At 34.2% G+C, this 25,752-nt stretch overlaps 2 protein-coding genes and 1 long non-coding RNA gene across 6 annotated transcripts in view; 1 reads left to right on the top strand and 2 right to left on the bottom strand.

The window, feature by feature from the left end:
• Window positions 1-7,332, bottom strand: part of LOC308618270 — a 75,094-nt gene extending 67,762 nt beyond the window's left edge. Inside the window, exon 1 of the long non-coding RNA XR_014015984.1 lies at window positions 7,200-7,332. This is a non-coding gene — a long non-coding RNA (uncharacterized lncRNA). The remainder of the gene's footprint in view (window positions 1-7,199) is intronic.
• Window positions 7,333-7,450: 118 nt separating this feature from the next.
• HSPA13 (heat shock protein family A (Hsp70) member 13) lies at window positions 7,451-18,181 on the top strand. 2 transcript variants are annotated; one of them, XM_081235861.1, is made up of 6 exons: window positions 7,527-7,545; window positions 8,334-8,495; window positions 9,115-9,455; window positions 11,869-12,082; window positions 13,906-14,073; window positions 15,033-18,181. In XM_081235861.1, exons 2-6 carry the CDS (start codon window positions 8,429-8,431, stop codon window positions 15,698-15,700), a joined length of 1,458 nt encoding a protein of 485 aa, XP_081091987.1. In that variant the 5' UTR covers window positions 7,527-7,545; window positions 8,334-8,428; the 3' UTR covers window positions 15,701-18,181. The 2 variants fall into 2 exon arrangements, with proteins under 2 accessions (XP_081091988.1, XP_081091987.1); XM_081235862.1 differs by lacking the exon at window positions 8,334-8,495 and having other exon boundaries at window positions 7,451-7,545.
• A 6,568-nt stretch (window positions 18,182-24,749) lies between these two features.
• Window positions 24,750-25,752, bottom strand: part of LOC308618265 (multidrug resistance-associated protein 1-like) — a 100,161-nt gene continuing 99,158 nt past the window's right edge. For all 3 annotated transcript variants that reach the window (XM_081235857.1, XM_081235856.1, XM_081235855.1), the window contains one exon: window positions 24,750-25,667. In XM_081235857.1, the coding sequence (XP_081091983.1) occupies window positions 25,529-25,667 (139 nt within the window). In that variant the 3' untranslated portion in view covers window positions 24,750-25,528. The remainder of the gene's footprint in view (window positions 25,668-25,752) is intronic.

Below are 25,752 nucleotides of genomic sequence, written 5' to 3' on the forward strand. Positions count from 1 at the left end.
GTCTATTTGCATAACAGAGAAGAGCAAATACTGACTGAGGGAAAATAAGATCAACCTCTCTCTCTATGGTTTTTGGCATGCTAAAATAGATATGAGATATCTGAAGAAGCAGGAGAATGTAACTGAAAAGAAAAAGAAAAAGAAACAAGATGATATAAGGAGATTCTCCACCCTCCATCATGTCATTGGAATAAAAAGATGAGAGCTTTAAAATAAATAACAAGAATAATTGTAAATAAAGTAAATAATGGAAAGAATAAAAGATTTTCAGTATACAATTAGAATTAACATAAAAATTAAATGAGACATTCTAAAACTGAAAAAAATACATATATGAGTTTAAGGACTCATGGAATGTGTTTAACAGCAGACTAGACACAGTAAATAGCAGACTGACACAATAAAGACATTATTAGTGAGCATAAAAATAGAATATTCAAACGGAAGTACACAGAGAAACAACTTGGAAAAAACAGAACTGAATATTAGACTATAGGACAATAAATAATGCAGGACATGAATATATGTGTAATTGGAATCTCAGAAGAAGAGAAAGGGATGGAGACAATATTTGAAAAGATATGGATGATAATTTTTCCAAACCTGATGGCAGGCATCAACCAGAGATCCAAGAATCTCTGCCAACCCCAAGAAGGATAAATATAAAGAAACTGTATATGGAAAAACACAGTTAAAATGCTCAAATTATAGAGAAAAAGAATATTTTTAATCAGGCAGAGAAAAAAAGACACATCACCTTCAAAAAGTAAGAATGAGATTTATGACTGACTTTCCTAAATAAATAATAAAAGACAAAAGTAATGGAATGACATCTTTAAAGCATTGAAAGAAAAAATTAAAACTGCCAAATCCTATATCCAATGAAAATATTCTTCAAAAATGAAGGTGAATTAAAGATGTTTTCAGCCCCTCCTTAAAAAACCTGAAAGAATGTGTTACCAGTGAACCAGCACTATAAGAAACATGAAAGGAATATTTTCAAGTTGAAAGAAAATAGTCAAAGATGAAAGAAAGGAACACTATAAAAGTTAAAGTTAAATCAAATGCATATTTATGATTTAAAAGTAATAATAAGTAATAAGTATGCCTTGTGGGGTTAATAACATACTCTATGTACAAAATATGACATAGCAATAGTTCAAGGATAGGAGTGGTAAATGGAAAGAAACTCTAATCACATTTAAATAAATGTAAATCAAAAGAGTAACATGACTTTTTGCTGTCTGTTATAAGTTGAATTGTGTCCCCCTCCCAAAAAAAGATATGCTGAAGTCCTAACCTTCAGTACCTCAGAGTGTGACCTTATTTGAAAGTTAGGATTGTTGCACATGTAATTAGGTAAAATGAGGTCACAATGGAGCAGAGTGGTTTCTCAATCCAATATTACTGATGTCCTTATAAGAAAATGGCCATCTAAAGATACACTGAGACATGCAGAGAAATGTCATATGATGATAAAGTCATGTTCTGTTACTGAGAGTGGTATGCTAAAATGTCCATCTATGGTTCTGGGTTTTACTGTTTTTCCTGTATGTGTTTTTAAAGCTATGTCAATTTTAGCTTTATATATTTCAAAGCTTTTTTTTAGGCATATGCAAATTTAAGATTGCTATTATCCTTTATTATCATGAAATATTCCTTTTTACATCTAATAATCCTTCTTGCTTCGGAGTCTACTTTGTCACAGGGCCAGAACCAGAGTGCAAAATTTAAGGAGACACTGATTCTCTGGTGCGGACTCTGCACTTGCATTTTTATTTTCTTTCTATTAATTGGTTATTAATAACTTTTGTTATATTTTAATTCGGTTGTAAATATTTATATTTAGAGGAGCTCTCTGTTAAGTAAGGAAGTTAATCTCTCTTGTATCTCATGTATGGTTAATATTTCCTCAGTTTGTCATTTGACTTCATATATATTTATATATGAATAATTTAAAATTCTATATAATGAAATTTCTCTTTTTTTGTATAGTTTTGCTTTACAATTTCTGGGTTTTAAGTTTTAATTTGAAATACCTCTTCAAATCCCAAGTTAATGAATAAAACCACCTATACTTTTTGAATTAAATCTTTCATCCACCTGGAATTTATTTTGATGTTAAAGTAAAATATCTCTATGGTTAACGACATAACCAATTTTTCTAATAAAACTTATTGGATAACCCATCTCTCCCTTTCTCCTCATTTTAAAGGAAATGCCACTTTCTTCTTTGGTCTAATTTCTATTTCCTCTATAGTATAAAGTTGTTTTGATTTTTGTAGCTTTGTCATTTATTTTAACATGTGAAAGGGCTTTCTCATTAAGTCTTATTCCTAAATATTCCAAATGAGTTTTATTGTCATTTTGTCAAGTTATGAAATATCCTTCTGGCATTGTATTTGATATTTCATTGAAATTAAAAATATAAGGAGAACTGGCATCTTTAAAATAGTAACTCCCTATCTCACAAATTATGGTCTCTAAATACCAAACCCAAGCAAAAGGTGCAGGGATCCTTGGAGGTATGGCTAATAATGAATATGAGGCAAAAAAAAAGAATAAGGGGATCCTGAGGCATCTTTTCAGAGCAAGTAGCAAGGAAATAAGTAAAGCCTACTAGGGTTGTGGTAAAAGCACTCAACAGTGAATTTTGAAGAGGCTGCCACTGGCCAAAGTTAAGAAAGTCTAAGTATTAAAAGGCTAATAATTAAAATAGATTGGAACATATACCACCACACAACAACAATAACTATAACAACAAATTAACTGGTCACCATTGGAGGATGCAAGTAAGCTAACTGATTATTTTTAAAAGTAGAAAGTAAAGAGAACAAATCAGGGGTTAATCTTGCCTTTTTACATAAACTATGCCACTAGGTAATCAAATAGTAAATGAGAGAAGTTCTTGCTTATAAATATATTACACCTAACAAAGAAGGACAAACAGAATATCATTGTTTTGCAATGCTTAATAAATTAATGAGCTTGGGCATTAATCATCAACTAAAAGGGAGGCAACCAAGTATTATTTGCCTTCCAATAGAAAAACACATGACCAAAGACAAAATAGTCTTGCAAGAACAAAACAAAAAAGATCCTAAATTAGATCAAACCTCCATATCCAACTAACAATCTTTACTAGATACACAAAAGGAACAAACATGTTTATACCATAGAGATGCAATCAGCAAAATTCAGACTATACAAAACCTTGGAGGACAATATTTTTTAAACTGCAAGTTGTAGACTTTATTTGAATTCTAAGTCAATGGACCAAACTGGAAAACGATATAATATTTATGAAGCAATTGGAAATCTGAGTACTAACTAGATTCTTAATAGTAGAGAATTATTTTTAATATTTGGGTTTGACAATTGTGTGTGTATTTGGAAATAATTAATTTTTAAATATACTTATTGAAATATTTAAAGATAAAAAATATATCTATTTCCTACTAGTTTCAAACTAATATGGAATGGGGAATGGGTGGAAATAGATACGAAACATGATTAGTCACTAGTTGATAATTATTGAATCTGGATAAAGTACATGTAATTAATTTATTTTACATATGTTTAAAATTTTCTATAATAAATTTATTGAGTTTTCCTAACCAAGAAGGTTTTATCTTTCATTTACTTAAATATATTGTTCTAGTCTTAGGGGAGTTTGAAAGTTTCTCCTTTTATTTTTAAATTTAATTCTATGGGTTTTACCTTTTTGTTTCTACATTAAACAGGATCTTTCCTGCCATATTTTTCTAACTGGTTATTGTTCGCATATAGGAAAATTATTTGTGCACAATATTATTAAAGGAGCCCCTTATTCAATTCTTATTGTTTCTCAGATATTTTTGGTGTGCTGATTTTTCCATGTATATAATTGCTATAGACTGAATGTTTGTGTTTGTGCCCCTACCATGCATATATTAAAACTTAATCCCCAATGTGATGGTATTATGAGGTGGGACCTTAGGAGGTGACTGGATCTTGAGGGTGGAACGCTCCTGAATGGGGTTAGTACCCTTATCAAAGAGACTCCAGAGAGTTCCCTTGTCCCTTCCACTCTGTGAAGACACAAAGACAAGACAGAGGTCTAGGAACCAGAAAGCAGGTTCTTCCCGGACATCAAATCTGCCAGTGCCTTGATCTTGGACTTCACAGTCTCCAGAACTGTGAGAAGTAAATTTCTGTTGTTTATGAGCTACCCAGTCTGTGGCATTTTGTTACAGTTGTCTGAATTAAGACAATAATTATATAATTAGAAAAGAATCATACATTTTCTTCTTTATTCTTTCTCCAAATTTATACTTCTATTTTATTCTCTTGCACTGGCTGTTAACTCCAGAGCAATGCTCTGTAATAGTTGTAAACGGGTATACTTATTTCATTCTCAGTTTTACTAGTAATAATTCTAAGTTTTGTCTGGTTTATTGTTTGGGATATATATTGTTGATCATGTAAGAAGTATTAATGCCTTCTTATGCCTTTAAGTTTTTATTATGTTTTGCTTTGATCAGAAATATATTTTTAAAAGACAATATGTTACTTATTGGGGACATATGTAATATATATTTCCATTTAAATTCATTTGAAACATATAGGCAATATCCAAAATAATCAAACTAAATAGGAAATACATTTATCAAAGATTCTGAAGTGTAATAGATTCTTTGAAAAAACAACACTGGCATCAGCTTTTTAGTTACAAACCAAATTTATTACTTACCTATACCGTTACATGAAAAATCTTCATGTAATAAATGTTCAGCCCCCAGAAGATAGAAATATATGAAACCATAACACTCTAGTAAAAGAAAAAAAAGTACACATACTCTGGCTCATTAACTGAGATTTGTCCTGTTATGGCATAATTTTAACAAAGGAGTAATTTTTTATGTTCAAATATTATAGTGTTTCATACAGTCTAACAATGTAATGCACAGTAAGTTGTAATTTCAATATACTTACTCTTTTAATGAATGTGCAGAGAACTGGATCAACGTTCCATTGAATGAATTTTTCTTAAACAACAACAAGGGCAATTTGTCCTCTGAATTACATTGATATGTTGTAAGATTTTAATTATTTGGCAATGAGCTTCCTAATGGAGCACATTTCTGAAATAATAATGTGAATTACTGGGATATATAATTAGACAATTTTCACTCTGCCTACTATTTTTAAAGATTACCTACCTCTAATCACTAAATTGAAGGTGAGGTTCAATTTATTAAGAGAATGAATGCTAATTGAGAGCATCATTTTCTTGACTTCTCTTGGCCTTTTATTTTTCTCTCTGTAACTAAGGGGTAGGTCCACCTTGCCCTCTAGGATATTTTCAAGCGATGAACTTCATTTAGTTATCTAATCAAAAAGTCTCTCATAAATAGCTACAACTGCATTTAAAAAAAAAGAAAATCTGACAATGTGCCAGTTTTTAGTCTAGCCCATTTATATGTATAAATATAATAAAAATTGATCTTAAATCTGTCATCTGATATATTTTTTGGTTTTACTGCTTCCTTTGTTGATATAGTTTGCTATATAGATTTTAAAAGTTTAACTTTAAATTATATATACTGACACTCCTCCATGAAAAACTGAAAAAAGGTACATTTTAATTTTATCTCACTTATTCTGAATAACCTATTCCTTTTTCTATAAGTTTTATCAGTTTTTGGTCCTTCAGGAAGTTGCCTTCATAAACTTAAATGCTCTACTTATGTTTCTATTTCTTAAATTCGCCATTTTACATAATACCTATTTACCTATTAACTCCCTGCTAGGAAAAATGAAGAAATCAGTGTATCCACATTTCTTTCCATATCCCTGCCCTCACCCTTATTTCCCAACTCTGGTGTTTTCTGTTCTTAATAACATTACTATACCGCTGAGAAATAACTGGGATAGTCTTACCAGCAATTTTTGTCCCTATTAGCAAGGAGGAAGGGGTGGGTGGCAAGGAGAATGGCAATGACCAGTGCCTGCCACAAATGACTAATCCTCCTGATATGGTTTACACCTCTAGTTCTATCTCTGAAACTTCCACCTCACGCTTTATGATCCAGCAGCCTTCTATGAGATTGCCTTCTGCTTCCACACTCCTTGGTCATTCAGTTCCCTCTTCCTGGAACACCTCCAGCCAACTGCTTCTTATTATCCCATCAACCCATCTCGTGGCTCCCTTTTACTCTTCAAAGTACTGCTTAGACGTATTATCTTCCACTAAGTCTTCTCTTCAAGATAAAATTATACAGCCTTTATTCAATCCTGTTTCTGCCCTATGGCCATACTGCAATTATGTTACACACCATAATAAATTGCATTTATGTGTTTGTCTTCTGTCTCTCCTTCTGGTTGTTACTAGTGGCTAACACTGTGCTCAATAAATGTTAACGTGATCATTATACCCAGTAATATTCAGGAACTGAGTGTTTGAATTATGCATTCTTCGTAAAGAAATGGTAGTGAACAATACTCACTATAGGCACACACGCTTTTTATTCTTTACATTATGAAACATTTAAAATATACACGAAAGTGGAGAGCACACATAAAGTACACTAGTGACCAAGAAGCGAGAAAACTCGGGTCTATTTAAGACTAGAACCAGAAAAACAGTTCACAAGTGTCCTAAATGGCCATTGCATGTTAAGGGATTTGTGCATGAAAACAATTCCTGCCACTTATAACTTAATTCAAGAGAAAGCTAAGGTATTTCATTTACGTTTTTCTTTTCAACGGCCCTCTTCAGTGTTAGCAATAGAGGAAAATGTGTCCCTGCTTCTTTGGATAAATCGCATTGACTGAGGATTCCTCGAATTCATTTCTTCCAAAACGAAACCACAGGAGTGAGGATCGTATCCAACTTCCAGGGTCGCCAGCCCCTGCCTCCCTCTATGCCCGCACTGTGGCAGGGGCTCTTCTAGGGATGCTGGAGGGAGGGGCGGGGGGGGAGGAATGTTTGGGACACCCCCCCCCCATCTGGAATCCAGATCTCAGGCAAACGAGCACGCTTTAAAAGGTAGAAAGAACGAAATAACAAACGCTGGAACCTGGGCCTGGTTAGGGACATCACCCCAAAACGCAATAACTTAATGGTGCTCACTGTCCCTCAGGCGAATGGGGACAGGCCGGAACTACACTTCCCAGAAGGCAAAGCGGCGGGGCAGTGTTAAAAAGACTGTTTTTACCTCAAGTTGGCTTCAGGTGCTACAGGTTTGCTTAGAAACTCCAGTCGCTCTTGTTAGCGCTCCTCCACTCCAGCCTAATTGGCTCTGTAGTCCGTTGCGTAGGAGGGCGGCTCGGGCGCCCCTGGCAGAGGTTGAATGGGGGCCCTCATGCCCGCGGCCTCACGGTAAATGAAGTCCTTTCTCTGGTCCGAGAGGTAGCTTCTCGGGCCGCGTCAGAGCAACAGGACTACATTTCCCAGAGGAGCGCGGGGCTGCCGGGCGGCGTGGGGGCGGTGCCTCACGTCTGGTACAGTCATCCTAAGCCTCTTCGGCGGGACTGTGATGGCCGGAGAGATGACGATCTTAGGTCGGTGACCAGGAGGGTCCTTTGCGCTGTTGCGGGCACCGGAGCGGTTGAGGGAGGCCGGGGTGTTGGGGTCGTTGTTGCATCTGCTGGATCCCGCTGGCGCAGCGGGTAGGGCGCCAGAAAGGTGACTTAGAGGCGGTTTGGGGCTGTTCGTGACGCCGGGCTGGGGGTCGCCTCTAGGAAGGCCCGGGCCGCAGTAGGCCCGGGTAAGGCCGGCGGCGGCCTCTGCATACATCCCAGGGACGTTGGGCCTCGGGAAGGGTTCTTTCCTACGCAGCGTCGATTTTTGAATCGTTGGTTGAATTGGGGCCTTTGAGAGGCTGCCAGAATGTGCATCTCCTAGACCCCTAGACCCCTTTGTGGAGGAAGGGGGAGGAGCAGCCGCAGCATCCCGAGCTGTAGACTCATGGGATGCTGGATTTTGAGGGAGCCAGATACCTCTTTGATGTATATAGTCCAGTGTTCTTTCCACCAATCCGGGTAGGAATTACCCTCTCCGGAGGAGAAGGTGATGAAATGCTTCCGAAAATGTGTACGTACGGGCAAGAGGAAGGTGGAATTGACACCTGATGTCATTTCATTACGTGTTGATGAGGATGACTTAATAATTAATAAAGCCGACTCCTACAAATTGGTGTTTTGAGTTGTATGTAACATGGATGAACACAGGTGTATAGCACAGCCTCCCGAAACAAAATGACAGATTAGCTGTAAATACGAATTGACTTCTTTCTCCATCACTTATGTTTACAGTCTGCGTGGCGTTTGTTTGTATTTGGCTTTTTCAGCAATGAATATTTATTGAACAGTCTTCTACTGGCTAGGAACCATTGGTGCAGGGGATACAGCGTGACTGAAACCTGACTTCAAAGAGCTTCCATTTATGTTATCATCAGGGTTACACACTTTTAATTCTCCGAAATATCACCTCTGCAAGATGTCCTTAATTCGTATTTAATACTGAAAAAGTTAACTATGTTCTGTTATGAAGGGACCGTTTAAAAATATCTAAGCAATTTCCAAAATTATTTTAATCCAGTGTATCCATTTCATACTTTTGAAAGGAAAAAAGAGAGGGGGGATAAAGAGTTTCACCCTTACAATAACAGAGCTTTTGCTGTGGAAATTTTAATGCTAGTTTCTTTTTAATAATGATATCTAAAGCTAATTATAAAACTATAAAATCTAAATATCATTTGATCAAGAATTGGATTATATTCTAGCTTTTGCTCCAGATGAATGACTTCTCCTGTCAGCATTAGCACAATTATTATCGAAATGTTTTTATTTTTTATTCCTTTACTCACCCATAAGTGAAGCACACAAACATACAGGGGTTTTTTTGTTTGTTTGTTTTTGTTGTTACTTCATTTTAATTATATTATAGTCAGTTTGCATTATGAAAAACTTGATGTTTGAGAAACGTTATCGTGAGTACTATAAAAGAAAATATTTGGAGAGTATTTTTAGTCTAGTATGGAAGCGTGATAGTAAAGGGATTTTACTGTCGTAATTTTGCACATTGTACTAGTTTGATAAGACGCAACTTGTAATTTGCCTGTATTTCAGGATCAGCTGTTCTGACTCTCCTGTTGGCTGGCTATTTCGCGCAACAGTATTTACCACTGCCTACTCCTAAGGTGATTGGAATTGACCTTGGCACTACCTACTGTTCAGTTGGGGTGTTTTTTCCTGGAACAGGAAAAGTAAAGGTCATTCCAGATGAAAATGGGCACGTCAGCCTACCCAGCATGGTGTCCTTTACTGACAGCGATGTTTATGTGGGGTATGAAAGCTTAGAGCTGGCCGACTCAAATCCTCAGAACACAATATATGACGCGAAAAGATTCATAGGCAAGATTTTTACCCCAGAAGAGCTAGAAGCTGAAATTGGCAGATACCCATTTAAGGTAAGTGAAGCCAAAATCTATTTTAACTTTAGTTCAACATACTGTTTCAATTAATGTTTTGGCTTCAAGTCACAAAACATTCTATTTCAACAGACTCAGTTTGCCTGGAAGTTATATTATCTCATATAACAAGCAATCCCACAGCAGCTCCAGGGTTAGCTAATTCAGTGGTCCCGCAGTATTACTGAGGACTTAGGACATTACCATCTCCTCACTCTGCTGTCCTCAGAATGTCTGCACAGCTCTTTCATTGTAGCCGGAGGCTAATGACGCCCCATGTACCTATAGATGGGTGGATGGATAAACAGATATTCTTCCTGTGTTTGTGTGTATACATATTTATATACATAAAAAGAGATCATACTAGGCATGCTGTGTAATGACTTATTTGAAACTCATCAGTATATCATGGACAGTTAGTCAGTGGGCTCACATCATTATCTTTCATGGTTGTGTGAAACGACTGTTCCGCCAATTAATTGTCCAGTCTCTGTCAGTGTAAGTTTTATTTTTTCCCTGGTTTTCCACTATTATTGGAGCTTCAGTGAATATCCTTGTATATGTATGTTTTTACACTTCTCTCATAATTTCCTAAATTTGAATTCAAGAACTGGAATTGATAGGCCAAATGATTGCATGTTTTTAAGTGTTTTGATCTGTATTGCCAAATTGTGCACCGAAAAGTTTATGTGCCCTTATCTATTTTTTAGACTGCCTATATCTTCACTAGTTTTGTTTTTCAGCCTTTGCCAATAGATAAATAAAAAAATGGTATCTTGTATTAATTTGCATTCCTGTGATTTCTGTTGAGATCAGACTTTTAAAAAATGTGTTTATTGGCATTTTAATTTTCTTTAGTGATCCACTTCTTACCCTTTGTCATGTTTTCTTTTGGGGTGTTTATCTTTCCCTTAATGACTATAAAATACCTTTGTGATGTGTTTTCAGTATTTTTTCTTTTTTTTAAAAAAATGACGTATAATTTTATTTTTGAACTGTCAAGACTTAAATTTTTATGTGGTAAAATCATCTCTTAATAATTTTTGTAAAATGTTTTTGGACTCTTACCATGCTTACAGTGGTCTTTCCCATCCTATCCACTTGTATTTTTTTTCTAATGCTTTTATATAAGTATTTGTAGGTTTAGGTTTTGCTGGGTTTTTTTTTTCTTTAAACATTTAAATGTTTATTCCATGTAGGGTTTTCTTCCCCCCCCCCCTTTTGGTTAATTATGAAGTGAGATTCTAAGTAAATAGATTTTAAAATAGTGGCATCAGTGCTGCTTATTGATTACTTCATCATAAAAATTCTCAAATTTTTATTCATTTTCAAAGGAGCAACAAAGCAATCTCTCCAGGCATTTCTTAGGTTTACTTCTTTGCACTCTTTTAGCTTCTTTCTTAAGACCCTTTACTAATTTGTAATTTTTCTTATGTAATGATAAAATCATATAAAGCTATACAGTTTCCTCTAAATTACAGCTTTGGGTACATTACTTATTGATCCAAGGGTTATTTTAAAGGTTTTTTGTTTGTTTGTTTTAAGTTTCTAAGTGATCTGATATTTTTGTTGTTTCTGTTTCATGATCACTCTGAAGGTACTGGTATATTTGGGTCTTATTTTAAGGACCTTATTTGAAGTGTTCATAGCTTGTTTTTGTTTTCCCCAGACAGGTAAAATACTTTTTGGAAGGTCAGATTTTCTTAATTGAAAACTAATTATATAGTCTTGAATGATTGGGGTAAACTTCTTATAATTTCTTAGAACAGACTAATTTTCTTTTACTATTGATGTTAATACAAACTATTGGTGAAACTAGTATGTTTTAGAATTAGTCCAATTTTTTAAATGTACAAATGTACAACTACATTAGCAGGAAAAAGATGCTAATACATGTTTCCATGGAAACAAGAATGTGATATTTGATTCTTAGATAAGAACATAACGAAGTACTAAAATTATTCTTGTTAATATGTACCAGAACATTCTTTCAATTATCTATTACTTTTGGAAATAAATTAATTTTTTAAAAAAGAAGATCTTGAGTCACAAACATGAGTTAGCCACTGTTATTCCTTCTATTTCATCATTCATCTTTTTCTTTCAGATATATATTGAGAATCTTCTATGTTTCAATTATATGCTTAGTAATGAATTTTATTTTTCTACGCTTATTGAGAACTGTGAAGTGGATTCATTTTACAGCTTTTAAAGTATGACTTTTAATAACCTCTAATCTTAGTAAATGCACTTGCTAGATAACAAATGAATTTTATGACCCTTTAAAGGTAAGTTTTGATTGAATACATTCCATATGTATGTGTGTTAGCGTATGTGTATGTACGTATATGTAGATATATACACACACAGTTTTATATATATATTTTTTTATCTTTGCAAATCTTATTCACAGGTTTTAAACAAAAATGGAATGGTTGAGTTTTCTGTGACAAGTAATGAGACCATCACCGTTTCCCCAGAATATGTTGGCTCTAGACTGTTGTTGAAATTAAAGGAAATGGCAGAGGAATATCTTGGAATGCCAGTTGCCAATGCTGTTATTTCTGTACCAGCAGAATTTGATCTAAAACAGAGAAATTCAACAATTCAAGCTGCTAACCTTGCAGGTAATATCACTTGCCTGAGTACATTTTGCTCAAAATTTTGTTAGGCTGAAAATCTGTAGTAATGTGTATCATTTTGCAAACCACCTAACTAGGCACCTAGACAAACTATATGGTTGATAAATCAGATGGATTTTTATATAGGTTTACAAACAATTTAGAAAGCTCCATGGTACAATGTAAAATGTGTGTATTATGACAGCAGCCTATGAGGCATATGAGAAAGAACATGGACACATGTTAGCAATGAGGAATTTTTTCTTCTAAAATTCTTTTAATGTTAAGATGAATATAATATAATGTTTTTTAAAAATCTGAGGTGGGAGAAAATTCGTTCAACACCATTCAGCAAGTATTAAGTGCCTAGGTAAACAAAACAGATAAATCCGTTTTCTCATGGAGCTTATATTCTATTGGAGGGAACAGAAAATCAGCATTGAAGATAAGTATATTACAGCGTTTCTTACTTAGCATTATTAACATTTGGGGCTGGATTATTCTTTGCTGTGGGGAATGGTCCTGTGTATTATAGGGTATTTTGCAGCACCCCTGGCCTGTACACACTAGAAGGTAGTGGCACTCTCCCCACCAAGTAATGATAATTTTATGTCTCCAGACAATGCCAGCTGTCCCCAGAGGAACAAAATGACCTCTGGTTGAGAGCCTTGGTACAATGTATGTCAGAAAGTAACGTGCTGTAGAAAAAAAGACAGGATAAGGGGAGAGGGTGGGTGATCAGAGAATAGGGGGATTTGCAGGTTTCAAAGGGAGTGGTCAGGTAGACCTCATTGAGAAAGTGACATTTAAGCAGATTTGAAGGAAGCAAGGTAGTGAGCTAAGCAGATATATGGAGGAACTGTGTTGTAGGAGAGAGAGTGCCAGTGTAGCAGCCGTAAAATGAGAATTTGCTGGCACATAAGAAGATAGGAAGTTGGCCAGTGTGGCCAGAGCAGAGTGAGTGATGAAGTCAGAGAGCTCAGGGGAAGGGTATTACGGTCTTTGAATAAATTCTTCAGAGTTTGACTAGTTTCTATGGCTTGTGATACATAAAGCCATACTACTTTCATGGCCGCTCATTATGTGTGGCAGTTAGTTTAAAGCAGGAGTTTTGCTCAAGGAAATCTGATCTTTTGCTTGCACATTTACTGTTTAACTTTACCTTGAAGTCAGATTTTGCTGTATATTTCAGATTTGCATTCAAGTGTCTTGCATTTTAAGTACTTTTTAAAAGTGTCATTGTAGTTATTGGAGCCTATCATCTGGATTTTTCATTATCTTATCATTTTTCCTCTGTTTATTCATGTGTTCTTTTTATCAAAAAGTCATTTTTAAAAGAAGAGCACACTAAGCTTACCTCATTTCTATAGCAATTCGTTACAGTGCATAATGACTAAAGTTTATTTGCTCATATATTCCCAAGTAAAATAGGAAAACTAGAAGAGGCTGAGAGATTTTTAAAAATTAAGTGTTAATAAAGAATAGAATGATGTATTCCATTGAATCTGGGCCTTTCTTTCTTTATATTATAATCTTCTTTTAGGATAATTTTAATGACACCCATTTAGAAGAACGTATATTTATCCTTCCCATGTCATTATTTTTTTTATTACTAGTTTCTGCTTTATAACAGTGAATCAATCATACATATACATCTGTTCCCACATCCCTTCCCTCTTGCCCCATGTCATTATTTTTATTGGGTCTGTGACTGTGTACTCAGTGGAGTTCACATCAGAGAAGATACTAACGTGTTGTAAGATTAAGTGAGAAGAAGTTTCTTAATAGTGTCCTCTCATGATTGTTCTTCCCTCCAACCAATTTTTTAGGACTGAAGATCTTAAGAGTAATAAATGAACCCACAGCAGCAGCTATGGCCTATGGTCTCCACAAAGCTGATGTCTTTCACGTCTTGGTGATAGATTTGGGCGGAGGAACTCTAGATGTGTCACTGCTGAATAAACAAGGAGGAATGTTTTTAACCCGAGCGATGTCTGGTAAGAAAAATAGAGGGAGCATTAAAGAGATTGAGGCACGTTAACATATCTAATGTGTAAAGTGTTCATTTAAAAAATTTTCCGTATTCTTTGCGTTCATTTTGGTAATCTTCTGTACATGTAATCTTATGCCACCACTTATTGTATTTATAGCAAAAAGTTAAGTCTCAAAAAATAACTGGACATCCTGTAAGTCAAATAAATATACTGCCATTTGTAGCTAACTGAGCCAGTAGTTTTCACCTCCATGGTAAAGGGAACAGAAGGAAAGAAATTATTTTAAAATGAAGGACGATCAGTTTATTTCATTTAATAATCTGTTTCACAAAATAGATATCTTTAGGAAATCTAATAATAGTATTTTGCATTCTATATGTTTTTTTAAGGTTAATTTAGTTTTAGGAGTTAAGCCTGTGGAGCTTAAGTTACAGGTGGCCTAACTGGACTCCATTTAGGACCAAGTTCAGTGGTGGGCATTTATATTGCATTACTCTTTTCATAATTAAATTATTTTTTCTACTTTTCAGCTCTTAATCATTTAAACAAAAGGATTTTTTAAAAAAGAGAAAATGCTTACTGGTACTTTTTAATTAAAAGAAGGACTTCCTTCTGTTGAAAATAATGACATTTAGTGTTTTTAAATTGCTACTTAAAAGCTGGTCAGTGTTCTCAATTTCTTACTTTCTGCAAAAGTGTTTGATATCACTGAGATACTTCCTATTACATCATTTAAACCCGGATGTGCACTGTGTTTTAATAGTACACGTTTGAATTAAAATCATTTTAATCCAGTTATTTTTAATCAGTCTTTGTATGAATAAAATCTTAATACATTAAATAAGGACTTATTATTCCCAGAATATCATTTATACATACATACTGCACAGACACACATATATATGTACACACATACACATATATTCATAACTATAACATAAACTTTTTCATTTTTAACTTAGGAAACAATAAACTTGGAGGACAAGACTTCAATCAAAGATTGCTTCAGTACTTATATAAACAGATCTATCAAACATATGGCTTCCTACCCTCCAGGAAAGAGGAAATCCACAGATTAAGACAAGCTGTAGAAATGGTCAAATTAAACCTGACTCTTCATCAGACTGCCCAGATGTCGGTATTACTAACGGTGGAGGAAAAGGACGGGAAGGAACCTCAGAGTAGTGACACTGAACCGCCAAAGGACGAACTTTCCCCAGCAGACAGCCCCCATGTGAACAGCATGTTTGGAGCTAGCCTTCCTGAGAAGAAAATTGGAGAAAGTCAGGTTTTATTTGAAACAGAAGTATCACGGAAGCTCTTTGACACCCTTAATGACGATCTTTTCCAGAAAATACTAGTACCCATTCAGCAAGTGTTAGAAGAAGGCCACCTGGAAAAAACTGAGATTGATGAGGTGGTTTTGGTTGGGGGCTCAACTAGAATTCCTCGAATCCGCCAAGTCATTCAAGAGTTCTTTGGAAAGGATCCCAACACGTCTGTAGACCCTGACTTGGCAGTGGTGACAGGGGTGGCTATCCAAGCAGGGATTGATGGAGGCTCTTGGCCTCTCCAAGTCAGTGCATTAGAAATTCCCAATAAGCATTTACAAAAGACCAACTTCAACTGAATTATGGAGGGATGGTCATTTGAGATCTTGTCTGATGATCTCTTCCTATTTATCAGACCACCTCTGTCCACTAAATCAAGTCTCTAAAATATCTCACACATTTACCTAAAAGGTAACATTTATATATATGAAATTTTACAGAACATTTTGTTTTAGAATTGAATGTGGCCAGATTGATCCTTGATTTTGGAGAGATCCCATTTCAACAAATACTTCTAAAGTGAAAGAATTGAGGTAAAACTCTTACAGGAGCATAGGTGACTGTATTTTCTGGATTCTGGAAGTAGATATCCATGTGCACTTAAAACTATCTTCTATAAACATTGCCTAGTGCCAATTATAGGATTCCCAGTTCTTACTAAATTGTATTAGCAGGAACTGGTAATTTATTTACTTGGTTATCACATGTAACTCTTAAATTTGAACTATACTTGAAGGACAGTGTTGATGTCAGGTACTTAAAGTGGCTGGGAGATAGCAGTGTTATTAATATAAGCTGCATATATAATATTCAATAACTACCATATATAACAAAATTACTTTCACAAACTCAGTATCCCATTTTGTGTCCTATTCCTATAACCTGCATTCTCCAGATTTTCAAAATATATTTATTGGATCAATTTATTTTCTTTCTAAAATAGCTACAGATTTATTCAAATGTTTCATTACCAATTTATATTTTAGTTCCTTCATCTGCTATGTGTCATTCTCTGCTTGGATTTCCATGATTCTGCATGGTTTGAAAACAATAGAGAATTATTAATTACATTTTAAAAATGTGTTAATGTCACAATAAAGCCATCATTACTATAAATGTTTTTTGTTATTTAAGACCTTTGTAGACATTGATAAACAGCAGTAATTAGGTACAGTATTTATTTTATGTTTTTGTTTTCGTTTCATTGTTTATTTTTAGTAAGCCCTGGAGAATTTAGCTTGCATTTGATTCAGTTTTACTGAGATTTTTCCCCATATTTAGTTTTGAATGAGGAAAATTGTACTCATTTGTAAAAACCTTGTTATTGTTTCCTACCATCATTTAAAAATAATCAGACTTGGACTGTTTTTAGCCTTAAGGTTAGTGTGTGATGAGAGCAAAAAGTTTGTGAATACTGGAGATAATGTGGAAATCTAATGTGGAAGACTGAAAAAAATGTCCACAAATCCGTATTTGTAGTAGTTTTGGTTTGTTTCCTTTTAGAAAAGATGCAGGAACCAAGAAGGAAAATATAGTAGTTTTATTTATGTGATGCCCCTATTATTTGAAGATTTTCTTTTTCCTTAATAGAGGCTACTTCCTATCGATATTCAAAAATTAAACTCTGGTCAGCAGTTTTGCTAATATAAAATATGTCTGCTTTGTCCATTGCTGAATTTGAAAGGATGTTGAATTTCCAACCACTGAAAAAGAGAAATAAGCAAACTCATTTCAGCAACATCAAAACATTTCTGCTTCTCATAGTAAAAATCTGAGTGTTTTTTGCAGATCCTAAAAAAAAAAAAGTTTCTTAGCAATGAAATTGCTGTTAAAACAATTTCAATCAAATACTTTTGTGTACAGAAAATGCCTGTAGTAGGTAAATAGAAAAATATAAAATGTTGACATGTTTTATTTTAGAACTAAATGGAGAAATGCCAAAGAGGAATCCTTCACTGCGTTATGAAGCTATCCAAGTGTTCTTTTGGACTTTATAAAAATCTTTACTAGATTTTAAAATTGAAAAATATCTTTTTGCAAAGGTCTTTAAAAGTGTTCAATTTATCAAAATCTCCATAGATAGTAACCAGCTTTAACCTAAAGCATTTTAAGATTTTTTCTTTAAAGCTTGAATTTCTCCAGTCTATGAGATAGTTCAGGACAATCTGTTAACAGTCCTTAGAGGAAACAATTTGCAAAACACGGCAGCTAATCTCATACTCTAAAATTGGAATTTAAATAATTTGATTGTTTCTGAAAAATAGGCAGTGTTGGAATTGGGGGACATTAGTTTAGCATATTAGAAAAGCATAACTATTCTCTAGTATAGTTATACCTTTAAAAAATTAAGTAATGTCTTCAATCATATTAGGGGGCTATATATAAATAGTCTTGAAATCAGTGTAGTTTATTTATTTAAAAGGTAAAAATGCATTCTGAAAGGGATCATTTATGCATAATAATCTGAAGACATTTTTCATAAACAATACATTTTGGTTGTACATCTTGCTAGTGTTTTTTGAAGTACATAACTTTTAAAATATTAACTGTCTTGTATGATTAGAATATGTGAATGAATAATTTATTTTGTGTCAGGAATGTTTTGGTATTTACTGTGTTTTCACTGGAACCACTTATGTATCAGCAGATACTGTTGTGTATAACATGTTCTGAAGATCCTAGTTATTGTGCATAACAGATTGTGCCTCTTAGATTTGTGTGTATACAGGTATTTCACATTTTAATGTAAATAAATACCACTTTGCAGTTTGTTTTTTAAATTGTGTCCTTTATTTTCTGTTCTGGACTATGCCCAGAGTACATTTGTGAGGTATGTAAATAAGAAAGGAAATGGGAATAGAGCTGATCTGATGCTCACGGCATGTGACCTCAGCAGCTATTACCTAATTCCCTACATCCTGAATGTCCCTGGAATTGCTTACTTTTCTACTTACTTCTTTCTTTTTTTAAAATTAATTTTTATTGGAGTATAGTTGCTTTACAATGTTTTGTTAGTTTCTGCTGTACAGCGAAGTGAATCAGCTATACATATACATATATCCCCTCTTATTTGGATTTCCTTCCCATTTAGGTCACCACAGAGGATTAAGTAGAGTTCCCTGCGCCGTACAGTAGGTTCTCATTAGTTATCTATTTTATACATAGTAATGTATATGTGTCAATCCCAATCTCCCAGTTCATCCACCCCTCCTTCCCCAGTTGGTGTCCATACGTTTGTTCTCTACGTCTGTGTCTCTATTTCTGCTTTGCAGATACGTTCATCTGTATCATTTTTCTGGATTCCACATATAAGCGATATACGATATTTGTTTTTCTAGATTAGTTTTGGCTCCGTTATAGTCAGAAGCCATGAATTGGTATTCAGAATTTTGAGTATACTGTTCATGATACAGGAAATGTCTCTTCTAAATTAAATATGTCAAAGAAGTATGTCATAGAGTGAAATATTTCTTTAATTTAGAAGAGACATTTCCTGTATCACGAACAGTATACTCAAAATTCTGAATACCAATTCATGGCTTCTGACTATAACGGAGCCAAAACTAATCTAGATAGTTAATAATCCTGCATAATAGACTACTGTAATCCTTTGGTTGGTGATTAATACTTTATAATTCTCTAATAAAGTTGATTCTTTGGGCAAGAAACTCAATACAATTTTTTTAAAAGTTCATTTGATAAATGTAGTCTTTTCAAATGAGCCCTTAAAAACAGTAGATTTGACTCTCCAATCACTAGTTCCTGTGATTCCTTCATAGTTATTTTAACTACTGCTGCTGGGAGATTCAAGATACATGAGGAAATAATAGTGATACATCCACATTTATTTCACTTGACTAACAAATACACAGTGCCCTATTGAGGTAGGCAGCTTCTTATGTGACTTCCAATGCTTCGACCTGGTATTCAAGACTTCAAATGATGTAGCCATACTTCAAATTTGAATGTAATCTTGTGAGAGACCCTAAGCCCGAATCACTGAGGTAAGCAGTTCCAGAGTCAGGATTCACAGAAACTGAGATAATACATTTTTTCTTGTCTTAAGCTTACTAAATTTTTATTAATTTCTTATTCAACAATAGATAATAGTGCTTAGTATGTACAGGAGTGTTCTAAATGTTTTAACAATTCTAATTAATTTTGTTCTAACAAACTTAGGAATAGTTACTCTTACCCCATTTTCAGATAGGGAAATTAAGGCACAGATGTGTTAGGTAATTTTCCCAGGATTATACAACTAATACGTGGCAGAGTTATTCAAATCCAGTCCATATTCAGCCACAATGCTGTGCTGCCTTATCCATCCCATAATGCAATCTTATAGTACCATTTTTGTTCAGTACTAAACTGGATAGTATCCATGAAAGACCTCTTGTTTACCAGATAATGTTACAGGTTTAGACAGCGCTATTTAATTCTTTACATTTCTGAGAAGCAAATTTGAATTTACAGATTTTTTTTAGATACGAAATGAAGATAATAGTACCTAATTCATTGGGGTTTTGTGAGTGCCTGGCAAGAAAGTGCTAAGTATTATGAATGGAGATGATAGAAGGAGAATGAACAAAGTTCAGTGACTTGCTAATTTTATGAGGGATTATAAGAAAATGCCACAAGAAAATAAGTTATTTTCCCTAATATCCTCAAGACCCTGAAGCTATGAGTCAAAAACTTCTGCAGAATTCTGTAGAAATATAAGAGAAAATAAATTTGCTGTGGTAAAGCATTTATTTAGTTTTGGGAAGAATTAATTGCTTGCCTCACATTAAGTTTTTTGGATGTTAAAAAACTAACAAATACAATCTGTCTTACACCTCACTGAATTAACTATTTTTTGGCTTACCTAAAAGACCTCCTGAAATGTCTTAAATGGCATAACACAACTTTATAACTATAGCTAAATATATGTCTGTGTGTGTGTGTATATATATATATATATATATATATATATATATACACACACATACATACACAACGTAAATACATACATACACAACGTAAATACATACATACACACAAACACACAATTCTGTTAAGAGTTCATCCAACCACCTTAAATTGCTTAACATAGCCTATATAGTATTGGAAACTGGAAATTGGATCTTAATTATTAGTTGTAACCACTACCCTTCTTTTGTCTCCGAAGTAACTAAATTAAGAATATTTTGTCATAGTCGAAAAATACTTTACGACAAAAAGTAGTGGTGGCAGACCTTGCTAAATGCTACTGCAATATCTTTTCTATTCGTTCTTACTTTCAGAACCCAGTTTTTTTTGGAGTGGTGACATCCCCTACTTTAAAAATTATTTTGCAGCTAGGGATGGGTATGTGACATAATTCTGCTCTACCTTCTTGAAATGCAGACATGATGCTGAAGATAAAGCAATAGGTTTGCAACTACCAATCAATGGACATGTAATAGATGGTTGAGCCAAAGGTAGAAGCAGCCATTGGTGTTATGGAACTGCTCTGACCAGCTTGTCCTTTCTACCTTGGGACTTCTTTCTACCTAAGAAAAACAAGTCCCTTAGTTGTTTACACTTCTTTCTTTGTTTTCCTTCTTTCCTTCCTTGTGTTTTTAAACTTTTGATCCTTACTTTGTGGTTAAACATTTGGTCAAATTGCCATTTGTTGGACTTCTGCTTCTGGCCAAGGTGGAATAAAAAGGAACTGATTCAACTAAAAAGTGGAAGAAAATACATGAAACAACAGTTTTCAAGACCTTACGCATCATGGCCAACATTAATTCTTGTCTATTACTTCTGTAAAGTCATAGCTATAGCAATACAGGGAAAGCAGAGGGTATTCTGTAATACCTGGAAATTGTTGCACAAACGCTCAGAACAGAAAGCCAGAAGCAGATGTTCAGACAGAATTAGTGTTGACTAAAGCTGGATTAACATTAAGGCCTAGTTCCTGTGGTACTCCACTGTCACATATTCTAAATCATTCATTTAGTCTTATTCTCTGCTAACCACATTACATTTTCTGTCTATCAAGAGTTGAAAAATAGCAGTAAACCAATAATCATTCACAAGTATATTAATGATAAGCTGAGTTTTATAAACATGAACTCAAAAATCAATCTTGTATCTCTTCCCTTGACACACAAAAATGCACATGTATCATTTTCCTTGTAAGTGTTTTAGAAAAATATTTTTCACAAATATTTTTCACAACTATCACAAATATTTTCCAGTTTATGATATATTTTTACACTTTACTCATATGACAATTCATTTTTATTTTTCTCTTTGTGCTGCCCTCAAGAGATAAAATGTTGCTATCTTTGATCAACTATGATAACTATTGAGCATGTGCAAAATCTGGTCGATCTGTAAATAACCTGGTTACCTAGTCAGTGGTCATCAAGAGAAGCCAGTCAGCCTTTACTGGGTTCACACCAGTTACCTTGGCCCCATTAATCCAATAGCAACCACCATACAAACTACCAAAATAGTATTCATTTTCATAAAAACATTTAGAGAAATGTGGCTCATAATGTAGCCAGAAGTCCTGATTTCTGTATTCCACAGATGGTCTACTTGCTTGGAAAATGACAGCTAGAAAAGTGGGAACTAGGAGAACTGGAAGGAACTAGAAAGAGATCTGCCCTGTTTCTGCCTTCTCAACTTTGCTTAATCTCACTGAGATCAATCACATTGCCCACCCCTGAGGACCGTGTCTTATTTTAATCTCCAATTATCCCCAAGTTGTTGCTGTGTATAGAATAGCCTTTCATAAACAGTGGCTCAGTTTTGTCCTTTTTTTTTTTTTTTTTACTTAATACTATGTCCTATGATGTGACTTTGTAAACACAAAACTGCAACTACAAGGAGAGGAGATACGACTGTTAGTACTGAAGTGATTGCTAACATGTTACTGAATGTTTTCTATATTCCAGAAAGTGTTTTATCTATCCTAAATGTTGTGTTATCTCATTTAATTTTCAAAGAAAAAAAACCCTTAGGAGGTAGATAAAATTCTTACACCCAAATAAGTCCAGAGAAATAAGTTAACTTGCCCAAGTTTACACAATTAGAAAGTGGTGGAGTTGAGATTTAGCATAAGCACATTGTCACTAGATCCTGAACTCTTTTAACTACTATAATATTTTCTTATTTTAATTTTCTTGATTTTTTTCCTAGAATAAAAGCCCTCTAGACCAGTTAGAACTATTTATTATTTTGACGTGTATCAAAATACGGCATTACATCTTCTTAACACTAACTTTGATATCAAAGCTATATTTAAAAGTATATGAAATTGCCCTTATTCAACTATTTTTTTACCTACAAAAATGACTATTTCATACGGCTCAAACTAATACTATATTTGAAGAAGTACGCTACCCCCAAGGTTTAATTCCATTTGTCTACACAGCTATTGGTTTAAAATTCTTCTCCCCGCCCCCCACCCCATTCTTGAACTATGGACTCTTTAAGTGGCTCTTCTAGGAATGAGACATCTTATTAGAGAACTGAAAAGAGCATCATCATCAGTTTTGTAGTCATGTGGGCCTGGATTCTACATTTTATTGGCCAAGGTCCTCTTGGTATCTTATCATATTTGGTAAAATAGGGCAGGCAGTAATAACTTTCTTATATTCTTTATTGAGAATTGAAAGTAAGAACTTATTCCAGTGCCTTGCACATTACTTGGCATTAGTGGGCTTTCAGTAATAAATATTCTCATCCTAAAAGAATTCAACCTAATGCTTCTTAGGATTTTCCTTCTATCAGCTAAGGTAAATATTTCTGCATATCCAAGTGATAATAATTATTTGCTTAATATATTTTGAAGTTAAAATTTTGAAATAAATAAATCATTGAATTAAAAGGTTTTTTTAATTCAAATTTACTACTTCTCTATAATCCAGTCATTTTAAGTATCCTGCACTTTGTTTCAAAGAGCACTTCAGTGATTGAACAAATGATGTACATAATAAAAATGAGAATGAAATATTGATTTTTTTAAACACAATAATATTATATTGAGTAATTTTGGCTTAGTCATTTTAAATGACTAATTTATTTTACTTTTTCTTTCTTTTTACTCTTTATTTAACTATATTATACATGAGATATCTATGTATATATATAACTATAACTATCTATCTATATTTTCACAAATCCTAAGTATACAGATTGATGATTTTTTACAAATTGAACAAATACTCAGACCCAGATCAAGAAACAGAACATAATCATTTCCCAGAAGCCCACCTTGTTCACCCTTTCAATCATTACCCATCACCACCAAGAGTAGCCAGTATCCCAACTTCTAGGAGTATAGTTTCTCCTCTTTTTTAAAAAAAAAAAAACCAAACCTTTTGTATCAATAGAATCATGGAATCATATAAGAATATGCTTTTGTGGTTGACTTCTCTTTTTTATAGTTTTTTAAAAAATTTATTTATTTGGTTGCGTGGGGTCTTAGTTGTGACAGGCAGGCTCTTTGTTGCAGCTTGTGGCCTCCTTAGTTGCAGCACACAACTCCTTAGTTGTGGCACATGAACTCTTAGTTGCGGCATTCATGTGGGATCCAGTTCCCTGACCAGGAACCGAACCCGGGCCCCTGGCATTGGGAGCATGGAGTCTTATCCACTGTGGCACCAGGGAAGTCCCTTGTGTTTTCTTTCACACCACATTATGTTTGTGAGATTCATCGGTGTTGTTGCCTGTAGCATTTGTTCATTCATTCTCATAGCTGTATAGAATTCCACTGTATGAAGATACCACAATTTATCCAGGTGACTGTTGATTTCCCATTAGATTTCTAAATTATGCAGTGTCTCTGATTGATTTACTACATGTGTAAAGAGGCCAAAACATAAATTTTAACTGATATTAATGAAATATCCAGTTCCCTTTCTTAATGGATTTCAATAGATATTTATTCAATGCCTACTGAGTATAAAACATAGTGGTAGGTACTACAGGAATCGCAAAGACAGGACAACACTTTCAGTAGCTTACATTTTAAGGAATGAAGCTTCAGATAATATAGGGTTTTAGAATTTACGGTAAATTTTCATAAATACCCTTAGGGGATGAAGCAAGGTTGTACAAAGTTGTTGCATAAGAATGAGAAAAAGAGGATAAAAGAAATGGCTGATGAGTCTTAACATGTTAAAATATTTTATTAAAATCATCTTGAAAGGAAAATACCATTGAAGTTTGAAAACTTCAAATCTGAATGGCAATTCAGAGAAATAATGTTGCTTCTATTACATAAAACTACCAAATGAAAAAGCCCTTCAAAATATAATTAGTACTACAAATCAACAATTACTTGTGAATGTATACCATCTGATATATAACTCACTGAGGTTAATCAAGCCAAAAAATGACTTTCCATAGAAAATATAGATTTTTTTACTCAAAGTAAATAGTAAAAATATTATAAAATATTATTTTTAAATAAAGCAAAATTTTATTTTATAAAATTCACTTAACATATAATTACTCTTTCCAAAAAGCAGCTGCATAACTCAATATGTTTTTCTGTGATTCCTCCATAATTTTATATACTGTAAAATAACTCAAAAGTTATTACATATGTATATAGGTGCCTGTATAATATTACTCTAAAATGCCTAATCATTCATTCTACAAATGTTTGTGGAGTATCAACAATCTGAAAGGTACTATGCTAGGAACCTAACACACAAAAACAGTAAACTGGGCACTTGCCTTCAAGTAGCTTTAAGGAGAGGCAGCCTGAAAGAATTTAAATAGAGTATGGTCCCTGCCATGATAAAGGTATGCACACAGGGCTACTCAGAGGACAGAAAAAGGGCATGTGGATCAGACAGGGGAGCGAAGGGAAAAATCAAGAGATGCTTTGTGCAGAAGATGACTCCTGAACACAGTCAGAGACTTAAGGGATAAATGGCATTTAGCACTTTGGACAATGAGGAAAGGCAGATATTCTCGAGGGAATGAATGGAAGAAAGAAGGTTGGGTACGGCCCATTATGGTTAGAGCTATGGTGCTTATCTCTGTTTGTGTTAACATGTAGCTAGGGGCCTGCTTTTCTGCATTTCTCCCCTGTCTTTATTTTTTCAAATACTATTTTTTTATTTGGTATAATCAATATACAACTAGAAGTATTTACTTTTTGTCCCTGAGTCTTGTGTTATTCCTGCTTCTCTTAGCATGTCAAAGAAAAGTCCTTTCTGGTGTATCAAATTCTGTGGCGTTTCAAATTGTGTAATCCTTCCAGAGTCTAGAACAAGCACCCTGCAATGTGAAAAGAATCCAGTCAGGTAACCTATAATCAGGTTTCAGTTCACCCTTCTTGTTCTTGCTACCATAAAGTTTAAAT

Source organism: Mesoplodon bidens, assembly GCF_964165515.1.
Source record: "Mesoplodon bidens genome assembly, chromosome: 5".
NCBI classification, from domain to species: Eukaryota; Metazoa; Chordata; class Mammalia; order Artiodactyla; family Ziphiidae; genus Mesoplodon; species Mesoplodon bidens.

Bases quoted from the DNA above. Each gene is read 5' to 3' on its own strand.
- HSPA13 (XM_081235861.1), top strand. From the start codon at position 8,429: ATGTTATCATCAGGGTTACACACTTTTAATTCTCCGAAATATCACCTC. The intron at 9,456-11,868 runs GTAAGTGAAGCC...TCTTATTCACAG, and splicing joins TTGGCAGATACCCATTTAAG to GTTTTAAACAAAAATGGAAT. The intron at 14,074-15,032 runs GTAAGAAAAATA...TTTTTAACTTAG, and splicing joins TTTAACCCGAGCGATGTCTG to GAAACAATAAACTTGGAGGA.